Source organism: Podarcis cretensis (assembly GCF_951804945.1).
Source record: "Podarcis cretensis genome assembly, chromosome: 16".
In the NCBI taxonomy this organism is placed as follows: Eukaryota; Metazoa; Chordata; class Lepidosauria; order Squamata; family Lacertidae; genus Podarcis; species Podarcis cretensis.
In genome coordinates this window covers 621,418-643,935 of record NC_137186.1, presented here as the reverse complement: position 1 = coordinate 643,935, position 22,518 = coordinate 621,418, and the positions used below count along the sequence as shown (strand labels likewise).

Below are 22,518 nucleotides of genomic sequence, written 5' to 3'. Positions count from 1 at the left end.
GGACCTAACGGTCAGGGGTCCTTTTACCCTTTACCTTACTCCCATAGAGACTCCTTACCCTGCGTTTAAAACCAGGTGAGTTTTCCTCGGGAGGAGGGATCCACAGAGCAGTGGGATCCACTGTGGCTCTTGGAGGTGGGAGAGTCTGAGGGTGAAGATCCGTTTGGCAGTGGAACGAGCTCCCTCGGAAGGTGGCGGATTTGCCTTCGCTGGTGGTTTGGGAGCAGAGGTTCGGTGGCCACCGGCCAGGGATTCCTTTGCTGCAATTCCTGCATTCGTTGAATCGTACGAATTCAAAGGGACCCCAAGGGTCCTCTAGTCTACCCCCTGCAATCACTGCTACAGAATCCCTGACAGGTGGCCATCCCACCTCTGTTGAAAAAACCTCCGACGATGGAGAGTTCACCACCTTTTGCTCCACTGCCAAATGGCTCTTCCTAAAGTTGTCAGAAACCCCTTTCTTGCAATTTGGATCCATTGGTTTGTGTCTCTCCCCCCCCCCCCCCCCGCTGCAGAACAGGAGAATACAGTCATGCCTCTTGTTACGTTCAGCTCAGGTTACGTCTTTTCAGGTTGCATCCCACAGTTCAGCTATTGATTGATTTTGTGACTGCAGTACATGGTTTATTGCTTTCATTTTATGGATCAAGGGTCTCGTTCGATAGTAAAATTCATGTTAAATTGCTGTGTTAGGGGTTGTTTTTAAAAGTCTGGAACGGATTAATCCATTTTGCATTACTTTCTATGGGAAAGCATTCCTTGGTTTTGGAACGCTTTGGTTTTGGAACAGATTAAATTTGAGAACCAAGGTACCACTGTATTTGAAGATGGCTCTCATACCTTTTCTCAGTCTTCTCTTCTCCAGACTAAACATATCCAGCTTCCTCAAACACTCCTGCTTGCCCTCCTCTGCACACCTTCCAGCTTGTCGACATCCTTCTTAAATTGTGGTACCCAGAACTGGACACATTATTCCAGGTGGGGTCTGGCCAAGGCAGAAGAGAGCAGAACTATGACTTCCCTGGACCTAGAATTAATTGCATTAGCTTTTTTTGCTGCTGCATCACATGGTTGATTCCTGTCAGAATTGTGATCTGCTGGGACCCTTTGATCCTTTTCTCACGGGCTGCTCTGACCTTCTCCCCCCTGACTTTCTCTTGCTCTGCTTTCAGCCAGCCAGTTGGCCGCCTCCGCCAGCCCCACCAAAGTCCGTGTCGGCTCTGGAGAAGCCCTGGAACTCCTCTGCAATGCCTCTGGCCTCCAGGCCGCCCCTTTGCCCCACATCGTCTACTCCCTTGTCTGGGAAGTGAGCCAGGGCAGTGAGGGAGAAGGGCGCCTGGTGGCCCGCTTGGACCCAGATGGGGCGCTTGTCCTGGGCGACAGCTATGCCAACCGTGACGTCGGCCGGCGCCACGTCTCCCTGCAGAAACTGGCCTCTCCTCTGGGCTCCTACCAGCTGCGGATTGAGTCGGCGCAGCCCAGCGATGTGGGCTCCTACCGGTGCGTGGTGTGGGCCTTTGTGCGCTCCCCTGGCGACAAGCTGCGCGAAGTGGCCAGTGTCCGGTCCGAGGCCCTGACGGTGGACATGAAATCGGAAGGTGCGTATGGGGTCACTGAACTTGCTTTGGGTCCCCAAATTTCCCTCTCCTTTGCTGGGATAAGGACACTTTGCAGCCTGGAACCGTTAAAGCTGATTCTGCTCTCAGGTCCTGTTTAGATTCTCCTTCTCCTTCTCCTTCTCCTTCTCCTTCTCCTTCTCCTTCTCCTTCTCCTTCTCCTTCTCCTTCTCCTTCTCCTTCTCCTCCTCCTCCTCCTCCTCCTCCTCCTCCTCCTTCTCCTTTTCCTCCTCCTCCTTCTCCTTTTCCTCCTTCTCCTTCTCCTTCTCCTTCTCCTTCTCCTTCTCCTTCTCCTTCTCCTCCTTTTCCTCCTCCTCCTCCTTCTCCTTCTCCTTCTCCTTTTCCTCCTCCTCCTCCTTCTCCTTCTCCTTCTCCTTCTCCTTCTCCTCCTCCTCCTCCTCCTTCTCCTTCTCCTTCTCCTTCTCCTTCTCCTTCTCCTTCTCCTTCTCCTTCTCCTTTTCCTCCTCCTCCTCCTCCTCCTTCTCCTTCTCCTTCTCCTTCTCCTTCTCCTCCTTTTCCTCCTCCTCCTCCTTCTCCTTCTCCTTCTCCTTCTCCTTCTCCTTCTCCTTCTCCTTTTCCTCCTCCTCCTCCTTCTCCTTCTCCTTCTCCTTCTCCTTCTCCTTCTCCTTCTCCTTCTCCTCCTCCTCCTCCTCCTTTACATATATTTATTCATTTACAGTGGACGCTCGGGTTGTGAACATGATCCGTGCGGGGAGTCATATTCGCAACCCACAGCATTTGCAACTCCCAGCGCTGCGTCTGCGCACGCGCGGGTCACGATTTGGCACTTCTGTGCATGCACAAAGCGCGATTTAGCACTTCTGCGCATGTGCAACTGCCAGTACTTACGGGTTTCGGTACGTCTGTACCCCGAAAACACGCGACCTGAAGCGTCTGTAACCTGAGGTACGACTGTACATTTATTTCATAAAACACACTGCTTTGTTGTAAAAACAATCCTCAAATGGCTTAAATAAGACAAAACAGTGCAATCAAGGGAAAATTGCAATAGTTTAAAACATGGGGAAAGTTAAAATAGGCCGGTTAAAATTCACATTGGCTTTCCAAGCATCTGAGCAGAGCTGAAGTAGCTCAGTGTGTGTGTGACCTTAGTCCAGTCGCTCCCTCTCAGCCTCACCTGCCTGCCCAGGTTGTTTGAGGAGAAAAAGGAGGAAGAGGAAATAAACTGTAAAAATAAAAATAAAAATCCCCTGTGCAGTTGAATAGAACCATAGTTTTTGAATATGTATTTTTAGTTAATGTAAAATCAAGAGGGCAAACAGAACCAGGCGGTCGCCTTCTGTGCCAATTTTTAAATGCCTACTTGTCAGGGAACTGCCATCGGAAGGACAGGTGGTGAGAAGGCTCCAGGAGAATAGGAGAGACACTTCAGCAGAAGAGGGAACCAGTAGGGGGAGTGCGGGAGCTCCAAAGGAAAGGGAGTCGGAGGGGAGGCTCTGGGATACTTCCAGTGAGAACGGTGAGGAGGTATCAGGACACCCTTTAAGGACCCCCACCCCTCGCCGGAAACTGTCACGCAGGGAATCCAGGAGGCGCATGTCCGTGAAACAGCTTTTATGTTGGAAACGTTTCCGCAAACGCCCACTGTCAGATTCTACCAGCGACTGACGGAGCCACCCCAAAGGGCTCCGCTCAAGGCAGGGCTTCACTACACTGAGTGAGCTCTGAGGGATCAAGCTTTAACGCACAAGCAGCTCATTATCCCACCACAGCAATCTGACAGTCCCTGAAAGCAGCTTGTGCAAAGAGAGGCATCATGAGCAACCCAGCCGGAGCCGGAGATGGGGGAGCAGCTGCAGCCGGTCCTAGCCTGGAAGAAAGGTACAGGATGTTGGAGGTACAGTTAGCTCTGCAAACGGCGAGGCTTGAGGAGAGGAGGGCTCATGATGCAGAAAAGGGGAAAGCCGCCCAGCTCTCGAGGAAAGTGCCTGGACTGGTGCAGAAGTTTGGGGGTGATCCCAGGAATTATCAAGCCTTCAGGACAGAGATGCAATATGCCCTCAATCTGCAGTTTGATGATTTTCCTGATGAGGATTCGAGGGTTGCTTATGTGATTGGGCATCGCGAAGGCGGGGCAAAAGATTGGGTGAGGCCACTAATGGCAGCCAATAATGAAGCCCTAAGGGACACAAGGAAGTTTTTTCGCGCCATGGATCTGATGTTTTCCAGCGAGATTGAGCAGGGAGTGGCGCGCAGGCAGTTAATGGCATGTAAACAAGGGAACCGATCTGTCAGTGAGTACTGGACTGAGTTCACCATGTTGATCCATAAATTAGGTTGGGATTTGTCAGCGGAACCGATACAAATGCTGTTCGAAGAAGGACTATCTTCGGCAGTGAAAGACGAACTTTCCCGGGGGCCCAGGGCGGAGTCTATGGACCATCTGACTAAATCAGCGCTGGCCATAGGATCACGCCAGGAGGCCAGAGCCTTGGAGAAGCGGGAAGGGAAAGGGGAGCGTTGGAGGGATTTCCGCATTCCAGAGATTCCAGAGCAGCCTTCTCTGCCAGCAGAGCCGATGGAAATCGGAACAGCGCGCGCGCGCGCAATTTCAAACCCCAGTGAAGGGCGGAAGAAGGAGGGAAAAGGCGCCAAGAAATGTTTTCTCTGCCAACAGCCAGGTCACTTTGCCAGAGTTTGTCCGCAAAGAAAGGAATGGCAAGGAATGGCGGGAGCTGTTGGGGAGGAGGGAGAAGGAGCTAAGGAGCAAGTAAAAGCCAACGCCTGGCTGCCACCGTCGGGGCACAGCAGCCAGGCCAAGGAACAGTAAATGTGCCCACGCCAGAACCCCCAAGACCAGCTCTTGTAATAGAGGTATTGCTGGAGCTGGCAAACGGACACCCACTAAAGGTGAAGGCGCTATTAGACTCAGGCAGCTCCTGCAACTTTATGAGTAAGGAGTTTGCAGCCGCACATCAGATACAGACCATCCCTTTAAAAAATCCCCTGCAGGTGACCATGATTGATGGGAGGGCGCTGTTGGGGGGAGAAGTAAACCAGCAGACTGTTCCCATGACAATGAGGGTGGCAAGACACACGGAACTGATAGCGTTTAATATAGCCACTTTGGGAGGAGCGCCCATCATTTTGGGGATGAGCTGGCTAGCGCTGCATGATCCGCTTGTGGGATGGCATCAGAGAGTGGTTTCCTTTGGGTCAGCACATTGTATGGGACACTGCACGGAAAAAGGGGGCCAAGTAGGCACTCAGGCCACGTTAGCAAAGATAGAAGCAACGGATCAAGGTAGGGTACCACGACAATATGCAGATTTTGCCGACGTCTTCAGCGAAAGGGAAGCAGATAAACTACCCCCGCACAGACCCTTTGACTGCCAAATCAACTTACTCCCAGGAGCACAATTGCCAGTGGGCAAGGTGTATGCAATGTCTGACAGGGAGATGCAGGAGCTAAGGGAGTTTATTGACAAAAACCTCAAGCGTGGGTTCATCAGAGAGTCACGAGCGGTGGGGGGTAGCCCAGTGTTCTTTGTGGACAAAAAAAAATTCAGACAAACCAAGATTAATTGTGGACTTCCGGGCCCTAAACGCAGTGTCCGAACCCGTGACTTTCCCTATGCCCAGAATCGATGACATTCTGACCCGGGTGAGAAAAGGGAAGATTTTTACCAAGCTGGACCTGAGGGGGGCGTATAACCTGATACGTATGAGAAAGGGAGATGAGTGGAAAACCACTATGTTCACCCCCTTGGGAGCATTTGAGTACTGCGTTATGCCTTTCGGCCTCCAGGCGGGATCGGCAGTATTTCAATCATTCATGAATCACGTACTAGGACCATTGCTTTACAAGAACTGCGCTGCGTTCTTGGATGATGTACTGGTGTACTCAGAGGATGAAGAGCAGCATGTGCGAGATGTACGAGAGGTACTGAGGAAACTGCAAGAAAACCAGCTGTGGGTGAAACTGGAGAAGTGTCAGTTTCACACCAGGGAGGTGGAATTCCTAGGGTACCGGTTGTCGGACAAGGGGCTGGCCATGGATCCTAGCAAGGTGCAAGCGGTGCTGGAATGGAGGCCACCGAAAACTAAGAAAGATGTGCAGAGGTTTTTGGGGTTCGGAAACTTCTATCGGAAGTTCATCAAGAACTTCGCCCACTTAACAGCCCCCATCACGGATTGTCTCAGCAGTAAGAAGAAATTTGTCTGGACGGAAGAAGCGCAGCGAGCTTTCGAAAGTTTAAAGAGGGCATTTGCTTTGGAAGAACAACTCTTACACGTGGATCTGCAGCAGCCGATCAGGGTGGAAACCGACGCGTCTGACAGAGCGGTGGGCGCCGTGCTCCTGCAGCCAGGGCCGAATACGTCAGAATGGAGACCGTGTGCCTTCTTCTCGAGGAAATTGAACAAATCCGAGAGGAATTATACAGTGTACGACAGAGAATTACTCGCCGTCCACGAAGCGTTCAAGAGATGGAGACACCTGTTGATTGGGACGCAACACAAGGTTCAAGTGCGGACAGACCACAAAAATCTAGAATACTGGAGGACAGCCCGAGTATTGAACCAGAGACAAGTAAGATGGGCGCAAGAGTTCTCCAAGTTCAATTTTGAAATTCGCTACGTGCCAGGGGCTGAGAATGTCAGGGCGGACGCTCTCTCCAGAAAACCTGAGTACTTGGAGGGGGAAGGAGGGGCGGAAGAAAGACATATCATCTCGGAGGACCACTGGGTTTGTGGGGCGGCATTGGTGGGGCAAAGAGAACTGGTAGAGGGTATTGAGAACGATGAATATGCCCAAGAAAAACTTAGGGAACTCAGGGAGACAGGTGAGAACGCAGGGGGTTTTGAGGAAAAGAACAGAAAACTATATTACAAAGGGGCACTCTACATACCAGATGGGGAACTAAGAGGGCGGGTGCTTAAACAGTTGCATGACAGCCCCACGGCGGGGCACTTCGGGCAGCACAAGACCATGTGGTTGGTTACCAGGGAGTTTTGGTGGCCCAAGGTGAGGGAAGACGTGAGGGAGTATGTCAGGGGATGCGACAGGTGCCAAAGAGCAAAGGGAGAGAGGTTGGCGCCAGCAGGGTTATTAGAACCCTTACCCACCCCAGAAAGGCCATGGGAGATGGTATCCATAGACTTCATGACCGATCTACCGAGATCCAAAGGGAAAACCGCGGTCATGGTGGTGGTAGATCTACTAACTAAGATGTGCCACTTTATAGCTTGTTCACATGCAGTGACAGCGGAAGAAACCGCAAGGTTGTTTGTGAAGCACATTTTTAGGTTGCATGGCGCCCCCTTGAGGGTTTTGAGCGACAGAGGAAAACAATTTACTTCCAGGTTCTGGAGGAAACTAATGAGCATGTTGCATGTGGAGGTAAGTTTTTCCACCGCCAGGCACCCAGAAACAAATGGGCAAGCAGAAAGGGCAAACGGGGTTTTGCAACAATATCTGAGGTGTTATGTAAAGGACAGAGAAACTGATTGGGTAGACAGGTTACCTCTGGCAGAATTTGCCTACAACAACGCGGAGAACGTGTCCACAGGGATGAGTCCCTTTCTAGCCAATTATGGGTGTCATCCTCGGGCATTTCCAGGAGAAGGAGGGGGGAGGTGGAGTGTACCTGCAGCGGAAAATTTTGTTGAAGAGATGGAAGCGATCCACCGTCAGCTCCAACTCAACTTAGAGAAAGCCAAAGAAGAATATAAGAAGCAAGCAGACAGAAATAGGAGGGAAGGCGAAACCATAAGAGTGGGTAACCGGGTGTGGCTATCCACCCAAGGACTGCCGTTCAAGGGAGGGTGTAAGAAATTGAGACCCAAACGGTTGGGACCCTTTGAGGTCATACAGCAGGTCAACCCAGTAGCATTCAAACTCCGATTGCCCAGTCACATGAAATTGCACCCAGTATTTCACAGGTCATTACTGTCGCCGTACAGAGAGGGACGTGAGTGGGGGGAACATGAGAGGGAGGTCACCCGGACACCCGTCATAGAAGAGAGAGAACGCAACATGGATGTGGCAGGGATCATTGATTCCAGGTGGAAGGGAAATCAGGTGGAATACTTGGTAGAATGGGAGGGGGAGGAAGAGTCAGAAAACACATGGGTACCGGCAGAGGAAGTCAAAGACGAGATTTTAATAGAAACGTTTCATCGGCGTTTCCCAAGAAAACCACAACCAGTGGCAAGATTTAGGAGGGAACACTTCGGGACTACAGATGAGGAAGGGGAGTTTGAAGGGTTCCCAGAGTCAGGGGTGGAGGTGGAAACAGATTCCGACAAAGGAGAGGAAGAGGGGGAAAGAGACGGAAGGCCGTGGTTAGAAGTGTTTGAATCCTCGGAGGATGAGGGGAGTTCCTTCCAGGGATTTCCGTCCTCGCCGCCAGTAAGAGAAGAGGCGGGAGGGGGTGAAGGGGGCCCTGGGGGGGAGGTGGATGTCAGGGAACTGCCATCGGAAGGACAGGTGGTGAGAAGGCTCCAGGAGAATAGGAGAGACACTTCAGCAGAAGAGGGAACCAGTAGGGGGAGTGCGGGAGCTCCAAAGGAAAGGGAGTCGGAGGGGAGGCTCTGGGATACTTCCAGTGAGAACGGTGAGGAGGTATCAGGACACCCTTTAAGGACCCCCACCCCTCGCCGGAAACTGTCACGCAGGGAATCCAGGAGGCGCATGTCCGTGAAACAGCTTTTATGTTGGAAACGTTTCCGCAAACGCCCACTGTCAGATTCTACCAGCGACTGACGGAGCCACCCCAAAGGGCTCCGCTCAAGGCAGGGCTTCACTACACTGAGTGAGCTCTGAGGGATCAAGCTTTAACGCACAAGCAGCTCATTATCCCACCACACTACTGAAAACCTTCCTCTCCCGCCAGGCAGGCGGTTCGGAAAAAACATCCCTACACAAAGGCCCCTGGATCCTGCTTCTAATTTCTTTTTGCTTTTGACTCGCTTTAAACTTCCCGTGACTTTACTGTCCAGTTTGGGGTTTTCATTTTTTTTTAACAGAATAAAACTTTATTTAGAATTCAACAGTAACAAAGGAAAAAACCACAGTAGCTGCTACATCAAATCATTACAATTAACCAACATTTTATAAATACTAAGAAAGAAATTACACAACATGACTTTTAACTTGCTGAGGTTTTCATAATACACTTTTATCTCTTTCTTAACATATCAAAAATAGAAAGACCAGGAAAGGAAACACAAAAAAGAAAAGAGAAAAAGAAGAAGAGGGGGGAGTGAAGGGAGGGGGGAGAAAAAAGGAAGAAGGAAACAAAGCAAAACAAACGTATTTGGCTTCCGATTAGACTCATTGTATTGTTATTTCTACAATTTCTTCACACACAGTTCCAAGTTATTGTATTTCTTTCTTTTTTCTCATCAGATATCAGAAAACATTATATTTGCTGTTTTACAAGGATCATTCTATTTATGCCAGGAGAGATTTGTTATTGTAATACTTTTCCAAATACTCTTTAAAGATTTTCCATTCTTTCTGTACTTTCTGTTTTGGATCCCCTCTAATTCTCCCTGTCATCATAGCCATTTGTAGATATTCTAGCCTTTGGACGGTTTGGGGTTTTCATATTGTAAACCTCCGTGATACAATTTTATAATATGCTGCTATAAAAATATTTATTTATGCAAATAAATAAGGACTGGACAAGTTCATAGATGAGAGGGATATCCAGGGCTCCTGGCCACGATGGAGGCAGCAGGGCTTCTGAATGGCCGTTGCTGGAAGCCATGGGACGCCAGAGATGCCCTGGCGCTTGGATCCTGCTTGGGGGTTTCCCAAATGGGACATCTGGCTGACCCCTGTAAGGAGAGGACCCTAGATGGGCCCCCTTTGGCCTGAGCCAGCAGCCAGGCTCTTCTTCGATCCCAATAATAATAATAATGATAATTTATTATTTACATGGGTGGCGCTGTGGGTTAAACCACTGAGCCCAGGACTTGCCGATCAGAAGGTCGGCGGTTCGAATCCCCGCGACGGGGTGAGCTCCCATTGCTCGGTCCCTGCTCCTGCCAACCTAGCAGTTTGAAAGCACCTCAAAGTGCAAGTAGATAAATAGGTACCGCTCCGGCGGGAAGGTAAACGGCGTTTCCGTGCGCTGCTCTGGTTTGCCAGAAGCGGCTTAGTCCTGCTGGCCACGTGACCCGGAAGCTGTATGCTGGCTCCCTCGGCCAATAAAGCGAGAGGAGCGCTGAAACCCCAGAGTCGGCCACGACTGGACCTAATGGTCAGGGGACCCTTTACCTTTACCTTTTACCTTTACCCCTCCCATCTGGCTGGGTTTCTTCAGCCAGTCTGGGCGGCTTCCAACAAAACACTAAAATAACCTATTAAACATTAAAAGCTTCCCTATACAGGGCTGCCTTCAGATGTCTTCTAAAAGTCTGGTAGTTGTTGCTCTCTTTGACATCTGGTGGGAGGGCTTTCCACAGGGCGGGCGCCACCACCGAGAAGCCCCTCTGCCTGGTTCCCTGTAACTTGGCTTCTCGCAGCGAGGGAACCGCCAGAAGGCCCTCGGAGCTGGACCTCAGTGACCGGGCAAAACGACCTCAATTCCTAGGTTCCCTTGGCCATCGTCGGAAGAGGGTGCTGGGACTCAATGGGTTGGCTAAGAAAAATGATAATCGAAGCTGCCAGGCAGATGAGTGTCTCCGAGATACGTTTCCGGGATTCAGGGATGCTGAGTCGCCCTCTTCTCTGCCCCCCCTGCAGCGGTGGTGCTTGAAGCCACGGCGTGGCTGCCGTCCGCCACCATCTACCGCGGGGACACGGCCGAAGTGCGCTGCAACGTCTCGGTGGAAGCCACGCAGGACATCGCCCTGGCCCTCAGCTGGTGGGTGGAGCTGCCCGACGAGGGCCCCACCTCTCACGGGGTCCTGCTGGCCTCTGTCAGCCGTGAGGGGGTGGCCGACTTGGCCAGCCGGCCCTCGGGGGGCGCCGTCAGCGTGGACAAAGCCAGCCCCACCAGCCACCGCCTGCGCCTCCACGGAGTGCAGCCGTCGGATGAGGGCAAGTACCACTGCGCCGTCACCGCCTGGGTGCGCTACCCGGATCTCAGCTGGTACAAGGCTGGGTCCGCCAAGTCCAACATGGTCACTGTTTATCCATACACGTTGGGTGAGTAACCCCTTCTTTTTTTGGGGGGGGGAGTCGGGCAGAATCCTCCTGTTGGGAGATTTGGGGCAGACGATGTCATTTTTCACAGATGAAAAGAAAGGCCTTCTTTGCAGAGCGCAGAGTTAAACTATGGAACTCCTTGCCATAGGAGCCAGTGATGACCAACCTTGGTGCCTTTAAAATCCGGTTGGACAAATATATGGAGGAGGGGAGGGCTGTCAGTCGCCTGTTATAGTAATTCTAAAGTCTTTTTTCACCCATTTTTTTTTATTCATTTCATAACACAAATAAACAATGCAAACAGAAAAACAAACAATACAAACAAATTCTCGTCTTATCCTTATTTTTTCTAAACATTGTTAGGTGAGTTTCCCCAAGTCCCCCCCCCGTCTGATTTTCATTTTACCTCATCTTTAGCAGTTTACATATATCATAATTTCTAACCATTTTTATCACACTTACTTACCATAAAAATCTTCACATTTTATCAATTACAAATAATACTATTTTAAAATACACTATCTTCTACTTCTAACCCTACAGCCTGTATCCACTTCCAAAGCTATTCTAAGATTTAAGTGATTCTAAGGTCTTAAATATAGAATAAATGTTGATAATTGCACGAGGTAAACACACATACATAAGCATATACAGTGGTACCTCGGGTTAAGTACTTAATTCGTTCCGGAGGTCCGTACTTAACCTGAAACTGTTCTTAACCTGAAGCACCACTTTAGCTAATGGGGCCTCCTGCTGCCGCCGCGCCGCCGGAGCCCAATTTCTGTTCTCATCCTGAAGCAAAGTTCTTAACCTGAAGCACTATTTCTGGGTTAGCGGAGTCTGTAACCTGAAGTGCCTGTAACCCGAGGTACCACTGTAACTCACATGTCTACAATAGTACAGGAGAGCAATCCCAAAGCCATCTTGGCTCTCCTAAAGACGCTCAATATTTCCTTTGCCTCCTCAGTCCCCCTTGTCTGAGAACAGGGAGGCAGATAGCAAGCGGGGAAAGTTCCTCTCCTATATCTATGAACCTCCTTGGGATTCATTGCCATTGTTTGCCAAGGTGCTCTCTGCATTGAGAGATGTCTGAGGTCTTGTCAAATGCTAATGTCTTGTGTAAACTGTGTCTGGAGCTATGTAAAATTTGCCAGATCCTCAGGAATATCACACCTTGGCCTGCCTGAGCCACATTCACCCCGCCTTATGGGTGATGGGATCGCTGGCGGTTTGTAGAGATGTCCTCCTTCTCCACGCCAAAACGCAAACCCTTAAAAGGATTCTGTGTCTCTGTTGCAACAGAAAAATAAAGATTTGCCTCCATCCATTCACCTCTGACCAATCATGGACTTAGGGGGGTTACGGAAAAATCTAGGTGTGAGGCTGCTCAGAGCCCCAGCTGGTCAGGCAGAGGCCGCGGGACTAAAGGAAGGAGTCCATACTAAAGCAGCAGCAAGAGAGATGCTTGGATCCCTTTCTCAGCTCGAAGCATGGGTACCCCCAACAAAAATTTAAAAATTTGGCTTTGTAATTTGGAAGTAATGTGATTGGATTGTTAATAAAAATTATATTAAAAAAAAAGGAAGGAGTCCAGCCACCAACCGGAGCAAATAGCTGTAGACCAAAGTTTATTGCGCAACAGGTTCAAAGAGGAATTTTGCAGGTAACGACAAAAGCACAGGGCAGGGCAGCCATCTCTCTCTCTCTTTGACTACATGCGTTGAAGAAGCAACATCTGCTTAGCCAAAGATGCTCTTTGGCCTCCGGCCAAGAGAGGACAAAGGGACTGTCTTCTTATGAGATAGTTTCCAGGTGTATGTAACTTTTCTAAGCTAAGTCTGCCTTCTGGGATCTGATTGTGAACAGAATGTGAGTGAGTAAACTCTTTTTATACTTTTATAGAAGACTGTGTCGTGTCTTATCTTTTATGAGAGAATAAGGGGAAAATACCAGAACAGTTATTCTAGAGGCTTTAGGGAGCCTGAGCAAACGCCTCTGCTGTGAGTTTAAAAGGGGGGATGTTACTCTGCTAAATTGTGGAACTTGTTCATGCAAGTTGGAAAGGTTATAATCAAACAATGTATCCTCTCCTGCATCCCGGAACATTCCCACATTTTTTGACAGCTGAGAATTCCCCTCTGAATTATCCAAACGAAAAGGACTCTGGTTTTTTTGGGAAAGGTGCTTTCAAACCCAGCCCATCGCCCTCTTGACCCTCTTCCGTTTCTTCCTCTGCTCTCCCCAGCCATCGACACCTTGTTCATCCCTCTCCTGGCGGGCGTCTCCAGTGCCCTTTTCATGGGCATCACCGTCCTCGTCACCGTCACCTGCTGCTTCATGAAGAGGCTCCGGAAGAGGTGAAAGCCGGACGAGAGGAAGGAGGTGATGCACCTTTGCCAGGTGGGGTGCTCTGTGTGTGTGTGTGTGTGTGTGTGTGTTCCGTGTCTCCCTGTCCTCCTTTGGGTTCGGCCGAACCTCAGCAGTCAGGGAGGACCCTCAGCCAGATCTGCTCCTGCCCACCCTCCTTTGCAAATTTGGTTGCTGAATAGCCATCAGGTATTTTGCTGCATGTAGGGAAGCGGGTGGCTCTGTGGGTTAAACCACAGAGCCTAGGACTTGCCGATCAGAAGGTCAGCAGGTCGGCAGTTCGAATCCCAGCGACGGGGTGAGCTCCCGTTGCTCAGTCCCTGCTCCTGCCAACCTAGCAGTTCGGAAGCACATCAAAGTGCAAGTAGATAAATAGGTAGCGCTCCGGCGGGAAGGTAAACGGCGTTTCTGTGCGCTGCTCTGGTTTGCCAGAAGCGACTTAGTCCTGCTGGCCACATGACCCGGAAGCTCTACGCCAGCTCCCTCGGCCAGTAAAGCAAGATGAGTGCTGCAACCCCAGAGTCATGACTGGACCTTTACCTTTACTTTTATTTTGCTGCATGCATTTATTTATCTTGCAACCATCTGCCCCACCTGATCTACCCCAGGCAGCAGGCAAATCTGATAAGGAACAGTATTCAAAGGCAAGTAAAGGTAAAGGTAAAGGTACCCCTGCCCGTACGGGCCAGTCTTGACAGACTCTGGGGTTGTGCGCCCATCTCACTCAAGAGGCCAGGGGCCAGCGCTGTCCGGAGACACTTCCGGGTCACGTGGCCAGCGTGACAAAGCTGCATCTGGCGAGCCAGAGCCGCACACGGAAACGCCGTTTACCTTCCCGCTGGTAAGCGGTCCCTATTTATCTACTTGCACCCGGAGGTGCTTTCGAACTGCTAGGTTGGCAAGTAACTTCCCCCAAATTAAACCCAACCCACGGATGCTGCTGCTATTAAATTATTTCGTAAAAACTGTGCACTGTATGATTGTAAAAAGAAAAGAAAAAACAAAAGCCCTCAAGGTGGTTTACGAAAAGGTAAAGGAAGAAAATCGAGAAAAGAATCACAACAATAGTTTAGAACAACCCCAAAAAGGTTAAAATACTAAATCCACCTCGCTTGGATTTAAGGAGCGCAGTTTCAACCAGACCAGCTTGAAATGGTGCAAGTTGGAGGCGCGTCAGATGCAATTGCGCTGGGTCTCCTAGCAGTGAGTGTCTAATTTTGCTGCAACAAAAAAACCCAAACGAAACATGAGTCTTGAAGCCCGTGAAATCCTTTACAGATATAAATTGTGGCCTCAGAAGTTTTCATGGCCCACAGTCTGCTGAATCAGATGCATGAAGAGTTTCTCTTCAGTTGTGGGGCTCAAACTGGACTGTTCCCAGCTAAACTGATATGCCCCGATGCCCCGTAATCCGGTGGCTTCACCTCAGCGTTTTCCTTTCAGGTTCATTTGTCCCAAGATGACCTTTAAGGCCGCTTGCGGATGGAAGAGGGAAGGAGCTCCCTGACCTCTTTTGCACCCAAGTCACCCTCACTGGGAACGGTTTCCCGGGATCCCCTTCATTTTGAAAACCGGGTCATGGCAAACACGTTGTTGTCCACAGGCCATAAATCGACTCCCTCATTTGCAGCAAGCTCTTTTTGCCCCAGTTTCTGCAATTAATTCGCCACAGCCTCCGGGGGTAAAATATGGATTCAGAGGTTTGATGTCGGAGGGGTTTGTGCCTGTTGACCCACATCCACTCCCCCCCTCTCCACTTTTGCAGGAGCTTCCTCTGTCTCCGATCTTCCGGCTGCCCTCTTTTCCTTGACGTTGTTGTGCCTGGTGATCCAGTTTCTCTGCAGGCTCCGCGAAGGAAGCTTCTGCTCCTCCTCTTTGACTCTGGATTGGGCCCCTCTCTGCCGCCCCAAACTCTTCCTGAGCAAGAAGTGCTCCAGGACCTCTGGGGGAGGACATTTCCACATCCTGCCAACGGCCCAAACGTTCTTTCTTGACCCCTCCATTTTCTCCAGCAGAAATTGGTGCTGTGCTTGAGTTAGGGGGGAGGAGAGGGAGAAAGGGGGTGACCCTCTTGCCATTTGATGGGGGGTCTTTCCTGAAGAAGCCTTGCCTGTCTCCTGCCATCAACGCAGACCCTGCCTTCTCTTGTTTTCTCTCTGCCTGGGACTGTTCTTCCTTCCTTCCACCCTTCCTTTTCTCAATGAGCTGCATGTTTATGTCAAGACGGTACAATGATCACCTTGGGGGGCTCTTTGCAGCCGGTTGGGGGCCAGAGAGTGGGCAGAAGGGTCCCTGTTGCTTTCTTCGTTGCAGAAAAGGAAGCCCTCTGAAGAAGACCCATCTGCTGCAGCCCCAGAAACCTCTTGGACGGCGGCTGTTAGCTCACGCCGCCCAAATATCATCTTCAGGACACCTCCCAAAGCAGCCAGTCACTGACAGCCCCCCCCCAACATTTTGCTCTCATCACATCGGCAGGAACCCAAGCTCTGTGTGTAGGTGGGGTGCATGTGTGTGTTGTTGATCTGCAAAGAAGCACAGGAAAAAGAACCACCGAATGCACAACTTTGCGATGCAAAACAGGGAGCCAGCGAGGCTGCCGTCAGTTGTCTTCCTCTGTTTTTGTTCCTTGAAAAAATATTGGGGTGGAGAATCTCAGGGTGGCGGAGGGAGGATCTTACTTGTGCCAAATGAAGCAGTTTAGGGGACCACTAAGGACTCCGGCCTGCAATATCTGACCCCCAGTGGTGATTTTGAACCTCCCTCACTGGTTTCGCGGTTGCTAAAATTAAGAAGGCGGAGGGCTCTCCTTCCCTGGAGGTTTCTCAGCAGAGGTTGGAGAGCCACCTGTTGAGGATCCTTGTGCCGCAAGTCCTGACCCTCTGGGAATCCCTTCCAACTCTCCAATGCCATGAAACAACTGAGCCACGTCACTCTCATCCCAGAGGCAGCTGCGAGACTGATTTCTCCCCAACGCGAGAGTGATGAGCAGAGAGAGAAAGAGAAAGAGAAGAGGCAGGAGAGAGCATTATTTTGTGACGGCCACCGTTGTCTATTTTTGTAATTATTAAAAGTTTCGGAAGAAGGAGAGCCCCGCCCTCTGGGCGCCACCTACCCTCTTCCTTGTTGGTGGGGGGGGGGTCTCCCCAAATCTGCAGTTGAAAGCCTGCTGCAGTGGCCCTTTTCCCGGGGGGTTCTCTGGATTTCTCTGGAAAAGGTTGGATCAGGCGGACTTCACCCATCTCACCTGCGAAAAACCATTTTAGCCAAAGGTGCTTGTTCTTCTGTCTGTGGGGTGAGTCTTCCTGGGGGTTCCACCATTAAGCCTCGCAGTTGCCTGTTTCTGTGAGAAGTATCTCATTTTATCTGCCCCAAAATGACATCATGGCAGTGTTATGGAAAATAATCTGGGGTGAGAGACTACTCAAGAGCCTAGCTCATCGGGGTGCAAGTCCCCCGCGGGTCTATGCGCTTAGTAAAAGAAGGAAGTTCCAGCTGAGTAATTTGGGGCAAAACAGCCGTCAGTAGACCATGATCTTTACTGTTGCGCAACAGGTTCCCCCCAGGAGTAAGAACCCTGAGCATAAGGCGACCTCGTCTTTTAAACTTTCCCTCTTTCCCCCAGAATACACTTTGAGAGGCATCACTGATACATCATCACTACATCACTGGCATGTCACAAATGGGGAGGGGTACACACGGGGTACACCAGTTCAACATGAGGTCACTTTATCAACCCCTTTCCCAACACCTCTTAAGTCCCCGTCACCGAAAGAACAATAAAACTCTTGACATCTCCTGGCCCTCAGGACTTGTCTGGAGATGGGCTTTCAGAACACCTGACTTGCTCAACTGCCTCTGCAAATGTCTCTTGTTGCCCCTTGTTCACCCCCTGGGTGGGGGGCCGTGTCTGTGCTCTCACGCTTGGGGAATAAATTCACCTTTCTTTAAGGGTTAAAATGGTGTTGGAATGAGGAGAGTCGGTTAAAGTATGGATTTTCTACGAATTTATGAAGCTAGGGATCTTCCCTGAGCTGTCAAGTCGAAACAGCAGGCAGTTGCGATGCCCTCGAAAGACCACGTTTCAGCGCTAGCGGACCTCTGGGTGCCTCGCGAGGTTTTCCGAGTCCTGGTGGTTTTCCCAGAGCAAAGGAACAAAAGGCTAAGTTTCTGCATCTGAACTGTGGGGGAAGGAGGAGGAGGAGGAGGGAAATCTGGGGTGTCTGGGAATGCAGAAGGGCCATGAGCTACGTCCGGTTCTGGTACTCAGAATAAATCCCTTGGCTCTGAATTCTTTATGGCTTAAGTGTGTTTCTTCTGCACCTGGTGTAGTGGTTAGAGCGCTTGACTAGGGTTTGGGGGAGACCAGTCACTCGCCCTGCGCCTGAGCTTCCTTGCAGGGTTGTTGTGCGGATAAGAGCGGCAGCAGCAAAGTGTCTATGGCACCTTGACCTCCTTGGAAGAAGCAGGCGGGATATTGTAATAAACGGAAATCTGCCTTTATTCCCCTCTGGGGGAAACAAGAGCCCTTATATAGTCCTTACGTAGGTTCCCTATTGGTAGGAGAAAATAACAGAGGCCAAGCAGAGAATATTGAGAAGCAAAGCAACTAGTAAGCCTGATCTTTACTGATCTGTTGCAACAGGGTCCTCACTCCCCACACTCAGGAAAGGAGGAGGACCCTGAACCCAGGTGTGCCCGCCCTTATATAGACTTTTTAAATTGCCTGTCCAAGACCACCCCCAGATACATCATACCTACATCACAGAAAGGGCGGTCTACAGCAGAAATCTGAGTGCGTTGTTTATCTCCTGTCTGGCAGGTTACCCATTAATGCTTACTTGATTGGATGCCCTGGGAAGCCTGGCCAGTCTTTTGTAATGATAAATACTTAGTTTCTAAGCCAGGTCACAGGCTCACCCTATTCAAACACAGACATACCTTTAAGACAGGATTTGTGAAGGAAAAGACAATGGGGAGGCTTTTCCATTTTCCTTTGACCTTGCAGAGAAAATATTTGGTCAGTTTGGGAGCCAAAATGGCTCCAGGGCTGCCCTCCTGTGCTGCCTCAGTCATGTGGCCCATACATTTATGTACATGTTTGCTTGGCAAATCCATGAACATTTGTGTGTGTGTGTGTGTGTACCTTAATTTTTTTTCAATATAAAGCTGAGATTCCTGCATCGCAGGGGGTTGGACTGGATGACCTTTGGGTTCCCTTACAATGCCATGATTCTGTGCTAAATGCAATCAATCAATAGTGGTGGGATAGAGGTGCGATCCAGCCACCCATCGAAAAAGGCAAGATACGAATGCAATCAATCAATTGAAAATGGAGGCATTAAAATGCAATCAATGGAAGCCAGGAGACGCAGCCAGATCCCTCAGGCCTGAATCAGCCCCTCCTGGTTCCAGAGCAGCTGTCCTGGGCAATCTTGTATTTCGACAGTCTTTCAGGAAGCGACAGGATCCTGGCGTGCCACTCAGCCAGCGGGAGAATCTACCCAGAAACCGACGTTTTATTTTCTGTCTGCTCGGGTTTATTTTTAGCTGTGTTCCCATGCCGAGCCCAGCAGGGCCGCGGGGCGGGCAGCGAGCTCACACAGCCCCTGGGAGGACGGGGATTTTGACAGGCCTCCGCAGTGGCGGCTTGGGCTTCCTTGCTGGTTCTCCAATCTTGGGGGCAGATGTTTGGGGGGGGGTTGAAGGGTGGGGGCAGTGCAGAAAGAGAAAGGGGTCACGGATGGGGCAGCCTGGCAGCCAGATGGAGCAAGGGTGAGCCGATTCGTTCAAAAGACATTTTGTGGAGTCAGAGAGTTGAAAGGGACCCTGAGGGTCATCCAGACCAACCCCCGGGAGCCACAGATTCATGAAAACTTTTAATGGGGAGAAATGTAATTTCATTTAAAAAAGAAGATAAAACCCATTAACAGAGAAATCTGAGGGCTCCCTTGGACAAAAAACAAGGACACCAGCCAGGAATACCAGAGCAAAACAGCAGCCAGTAGGCCTGGTCTTTATTGAAGACTGTCGCGACAGGACTCCCACCTGCCACAAGACAAAGCAAGATGGAAGCCCCCAACAAAAGAGCCCCCAAACTTTTATTAGCTGCTAATCCCCATGTTACACCCCCCCAAACGACATAACGGTTACATCATGAAAGGGGAGGTCTGGTGGCCGGAATCTGAGCATCCCGGACCCTGCCCCATGGTTCCCCTTGCCCTCCACCAAACACCCATCAAGTGGAACAAAAGAGATCTTTACATTTCCCTGTTTCCCAGCCAAGTTCATCCCACCCTTTTGTCTTCATCTGGGTTTGCTACTGTTTCTGGAATGGCTACCTGTCTGGCACTCAGGTACCAGGATGCCAGGGATTATCCCTCAGGCAGAGGGGCTGCTGAGGAGCTGAGCTCACAGGTCTAGATGAATTTCTGAAGTTTTCCTAGTGAGCCAGTACACAGATACATTGATCAGGGAATTCTTACATTTGGTATCGTGCAGCAAAGGCCCTTTGAATAGATAGGAAGAAACTGTGATGAAGTGTTTTGTGGGGACAAATCACAAAAGTCACAAAAGTGATGTGCTGCTTCTGGTAGTGGGCTGCATGTGCACGATATCTGCTGGAGGGGCAACCCCCCCAACCTATCCATAAATTCCTGCAACAAACCCCAAAATAACGCCGTTCAGTGTTTTGGCACTTGATGCCAACGCCGCTTAGAGATTTCTGCATTCATTGTCCAGAACAATCTTGGCTGGGCAAGAACAGGCATCTTTGGAAATAATTAGGAAGAAAATGCAGGTGGTCAACTCTGAACTTCCCCCACCCTGCAGATGTTTAAAGAGAGGAAAGGGAAACTGGATGCTTAAGGAAGGCACCTCCCGGGTGGGAATATTGCTGAGGCGACGGCATGTCCTGTAAGATAGATTGGGGGCCAAGAGATTCCTCGGTTTGGAGGGACAGGAGACTTCGCTGCACCCTGCTATATTTTCTCATTTTTTTAATCTTTTTTTTAAAAAAGAAGAATACTTTATTTAGAATTCAACAATAACAAAGGAAAAACCCACAGTAATTGTTATTCATTACAATTAACGTATTTTAACAATACATAAATAGTAATAGAAAAATTACACAACATCACTTTTAATTTACTGAAGTTTTCATATTACACTTTTATCTCTTAACGAATCAAAAAGAGAAAGACCAGGAAAGGAGGCACAAAAGAGGAAAGGAAGAAGAAAAAGGGGGGGGGAAGAAAGAAGGAAAAAACCCACACAAAATAAACACATTTGACTATATAAATACACTCTATTTTCTCATCTAGGGCATGTTCCGGGTGGAGTCGCTGCTGCTGCTGTTTCACAGCCAATGCTGCCACCTAGAGGCCAGCAAAAGGGGCTGCAGCCTCCTTGGCCCAGTTGAGCTGCAGTGCTCCTCTCTGGCCACTCTTGCAGGAGGCGCTGTAGAGCCACAAACAAACAGACTTCCCCTCCTTCAGCCTGGATAGCACAGAGAGAGAGAGAGAGAGAGAGAGACTCTGGCCCAGGCCAGACTGGCCATTCAGGATCCAGGTTCTTTCCCCCCAACGCGTCTCAGGAGTGCAGGAAATCTGCTTTATACAGAGCTCCATTGCTTCACCTAGCCCAGTGCTGCCCACACGGACCGGCAGCCGTTCTCCAGGGTTGCAGGCAGGGGGCATTCTCGGACCTGCCTGGAGATGCTGCCAGCGGGGATTGAAGCTGGGACCTTCTGTATGCCCAGCAGGTGCTGTCCCTGAGTTATGGCTCTTCCAGTTTATGTCAGCCAATAATGATAATAATAATAATAATAATAATAATAATAATAATAATAATTTATACCCTGCCCTCCCCAGCCAAGACCGGGCTCAGGGCGGCTAACACCAGATATAAAACAATTGATTGAAATACAACTTAAAAAACAAGATGAAAAGACAACATTAAAATGCAGCCTCATTTCAGCAGAAACTCAAAATCTTTTGGGGGGATGAAAACGTCAAGGCTTCACCAAGGCTAACTATCCAGTTGGTCCTACGTGGGCCAGAAAGCATGATTATGCAGAAGCATGAGGACTAGGGCCTTTGTTTTTTAGGGGGACAGAGGATGTTGCCGCCTCGTGAGCCAGACCTCTGCCTGCCTTCAGGGACTGGACCTTCTGCCCACCAGATTCTGCTGCAAAGAAAAAAAGACGGAGCGGCATTTCCTAATTACGCCTTGCTTCGTTTCATACGCCTCAACAGTACCCGTTTCCCAGACAACCGTGTTTTATGGTAAACCACCCTCTTTCCCTCTTTGTTGTGTTTCTGTCTGGGCTTTTGGGAAAATGCCTTGGTAAAAAAATAAAATTGGTTAGGGGGAGTTGCTGGAGAGAGTTTTGAGCCTTCAGGGGTCCCGCTCCCTCCTCCCTGAGTAGGGCATCAACACAGGCTCAGGTCTGTGGAGGGCGAATGATCTGTTTATGAAAAATATAGACCACTATTTCATTAAAGCCATTCCCAACAAAAATACATGGAACCATACAGTTACAAACGGGCGTCAATTAAACATGGAAGGATGTCTTAATTGCTTGCAGAGGCCTGGCAGAATAGGAATGTTTTCAACAAGCGTTTAAAAGTTGGAAGGCGCCTATTGAATCTCCAGTTGCAGAGAGTTCCGCAGGGCTGAGCCAATGACTCTCAAGGCTCAGTTCCTTGTTGCCTCACGGATTCATGGAATGACCAAATCCTGTGGATGATCTCAGTGATGGAACTGCGATATAAGGGTTCAGACTGTCCCCACAGTATCCTGAACCTAAGATGCTCAGGGTTTTGTGAATTAACGTCTCTTGAGAATGGATTTCCTTGCAAAGCGTTAGGCAAAAAAAGCCCTTACAACTTTCTACAGACCTTTGGTGGTTTTGATTTCATTTTAGCGACACAGCTCCTGGAAGCCAGGGCAGTGTTGCAATTGCCCGGGGAGAGGGAAGAAAACTAAATGAAAAATTTTTACATATCTGTTTCATGTAATTTAGACACCCCTCTTGACTGTAAAACAACTCACAGAGATTTACAAACAATAAAATTCTCAGTAAAACAACTCCTTAAAACCATTCAAAAAATTAAAACCAACAACAGATTAGAACACATGCCAACATTCTACATATCTGGACTAAACAATAATGTTTTTAGCGGGTGCCGAAAAGAGTCCAGTTGAAAGCGCCTGTCTGGTGTCAAGAGGTGGGGAGTTCCAAAGTTTAGCTGCTGCCACACAAAGCAATCAAATTCTTACAAATTCAGAACGGGGATGCTGTGGCCCCGGGAGCAGTGCCAGTTCCGCCCATTGAAGCAGTCATGGATGGCGTAATAATGGCACAAGCTTATGCATGTCTACTCAGAAGTAAGCCCTACTATGTCCAATCATGGC

General features: G+C 49.7%; 2 protein-coding genes across 2 annotated transcripts in view; both read left to right on the top strand.

Moving 5' to 3' along the window:
* The window catches only part of IGSF8 (immunoglobulin superfamily member 8), a 32,458-nt gene extending 15,066 nt beyond the window's left edge, over nucleotides 1-17,392 (top strand). Inside the window, exons 4-7 of the mRNA XM_079958086.1 lie at nucleotides 1,173-1,598; nucleotides 10,333-10,737; nucleotides 12,983-13,137; nucleotides 14,870-17,392. Of these exons, the coding sequence (XP_079814212.1) occupies nucleotides 1,173-1,598; nucleotides 10,333-10,737; nucleotides 12,983-13,098 (947 nt within the window). The 3' untranslated portion in view covers nucleotides 13,099-13,137; nucleotides 14,870-17,392. The remainder of the gene's footprint in view (nucleotides 1-1,172; nucleotides 1,599-10,332; nucleotides 10,738-12,982; nucleotides 13,138-14,869) is intronic.
* The window catches only part of LOC307205600 (uncharacterized protein), a 286,408-nt gene that overhangs the window by 163,868 nt on the left and 100,022 nt on the right, over nucleotides 1-22,518 (top strand). The window lies entirely within an intron of this gene.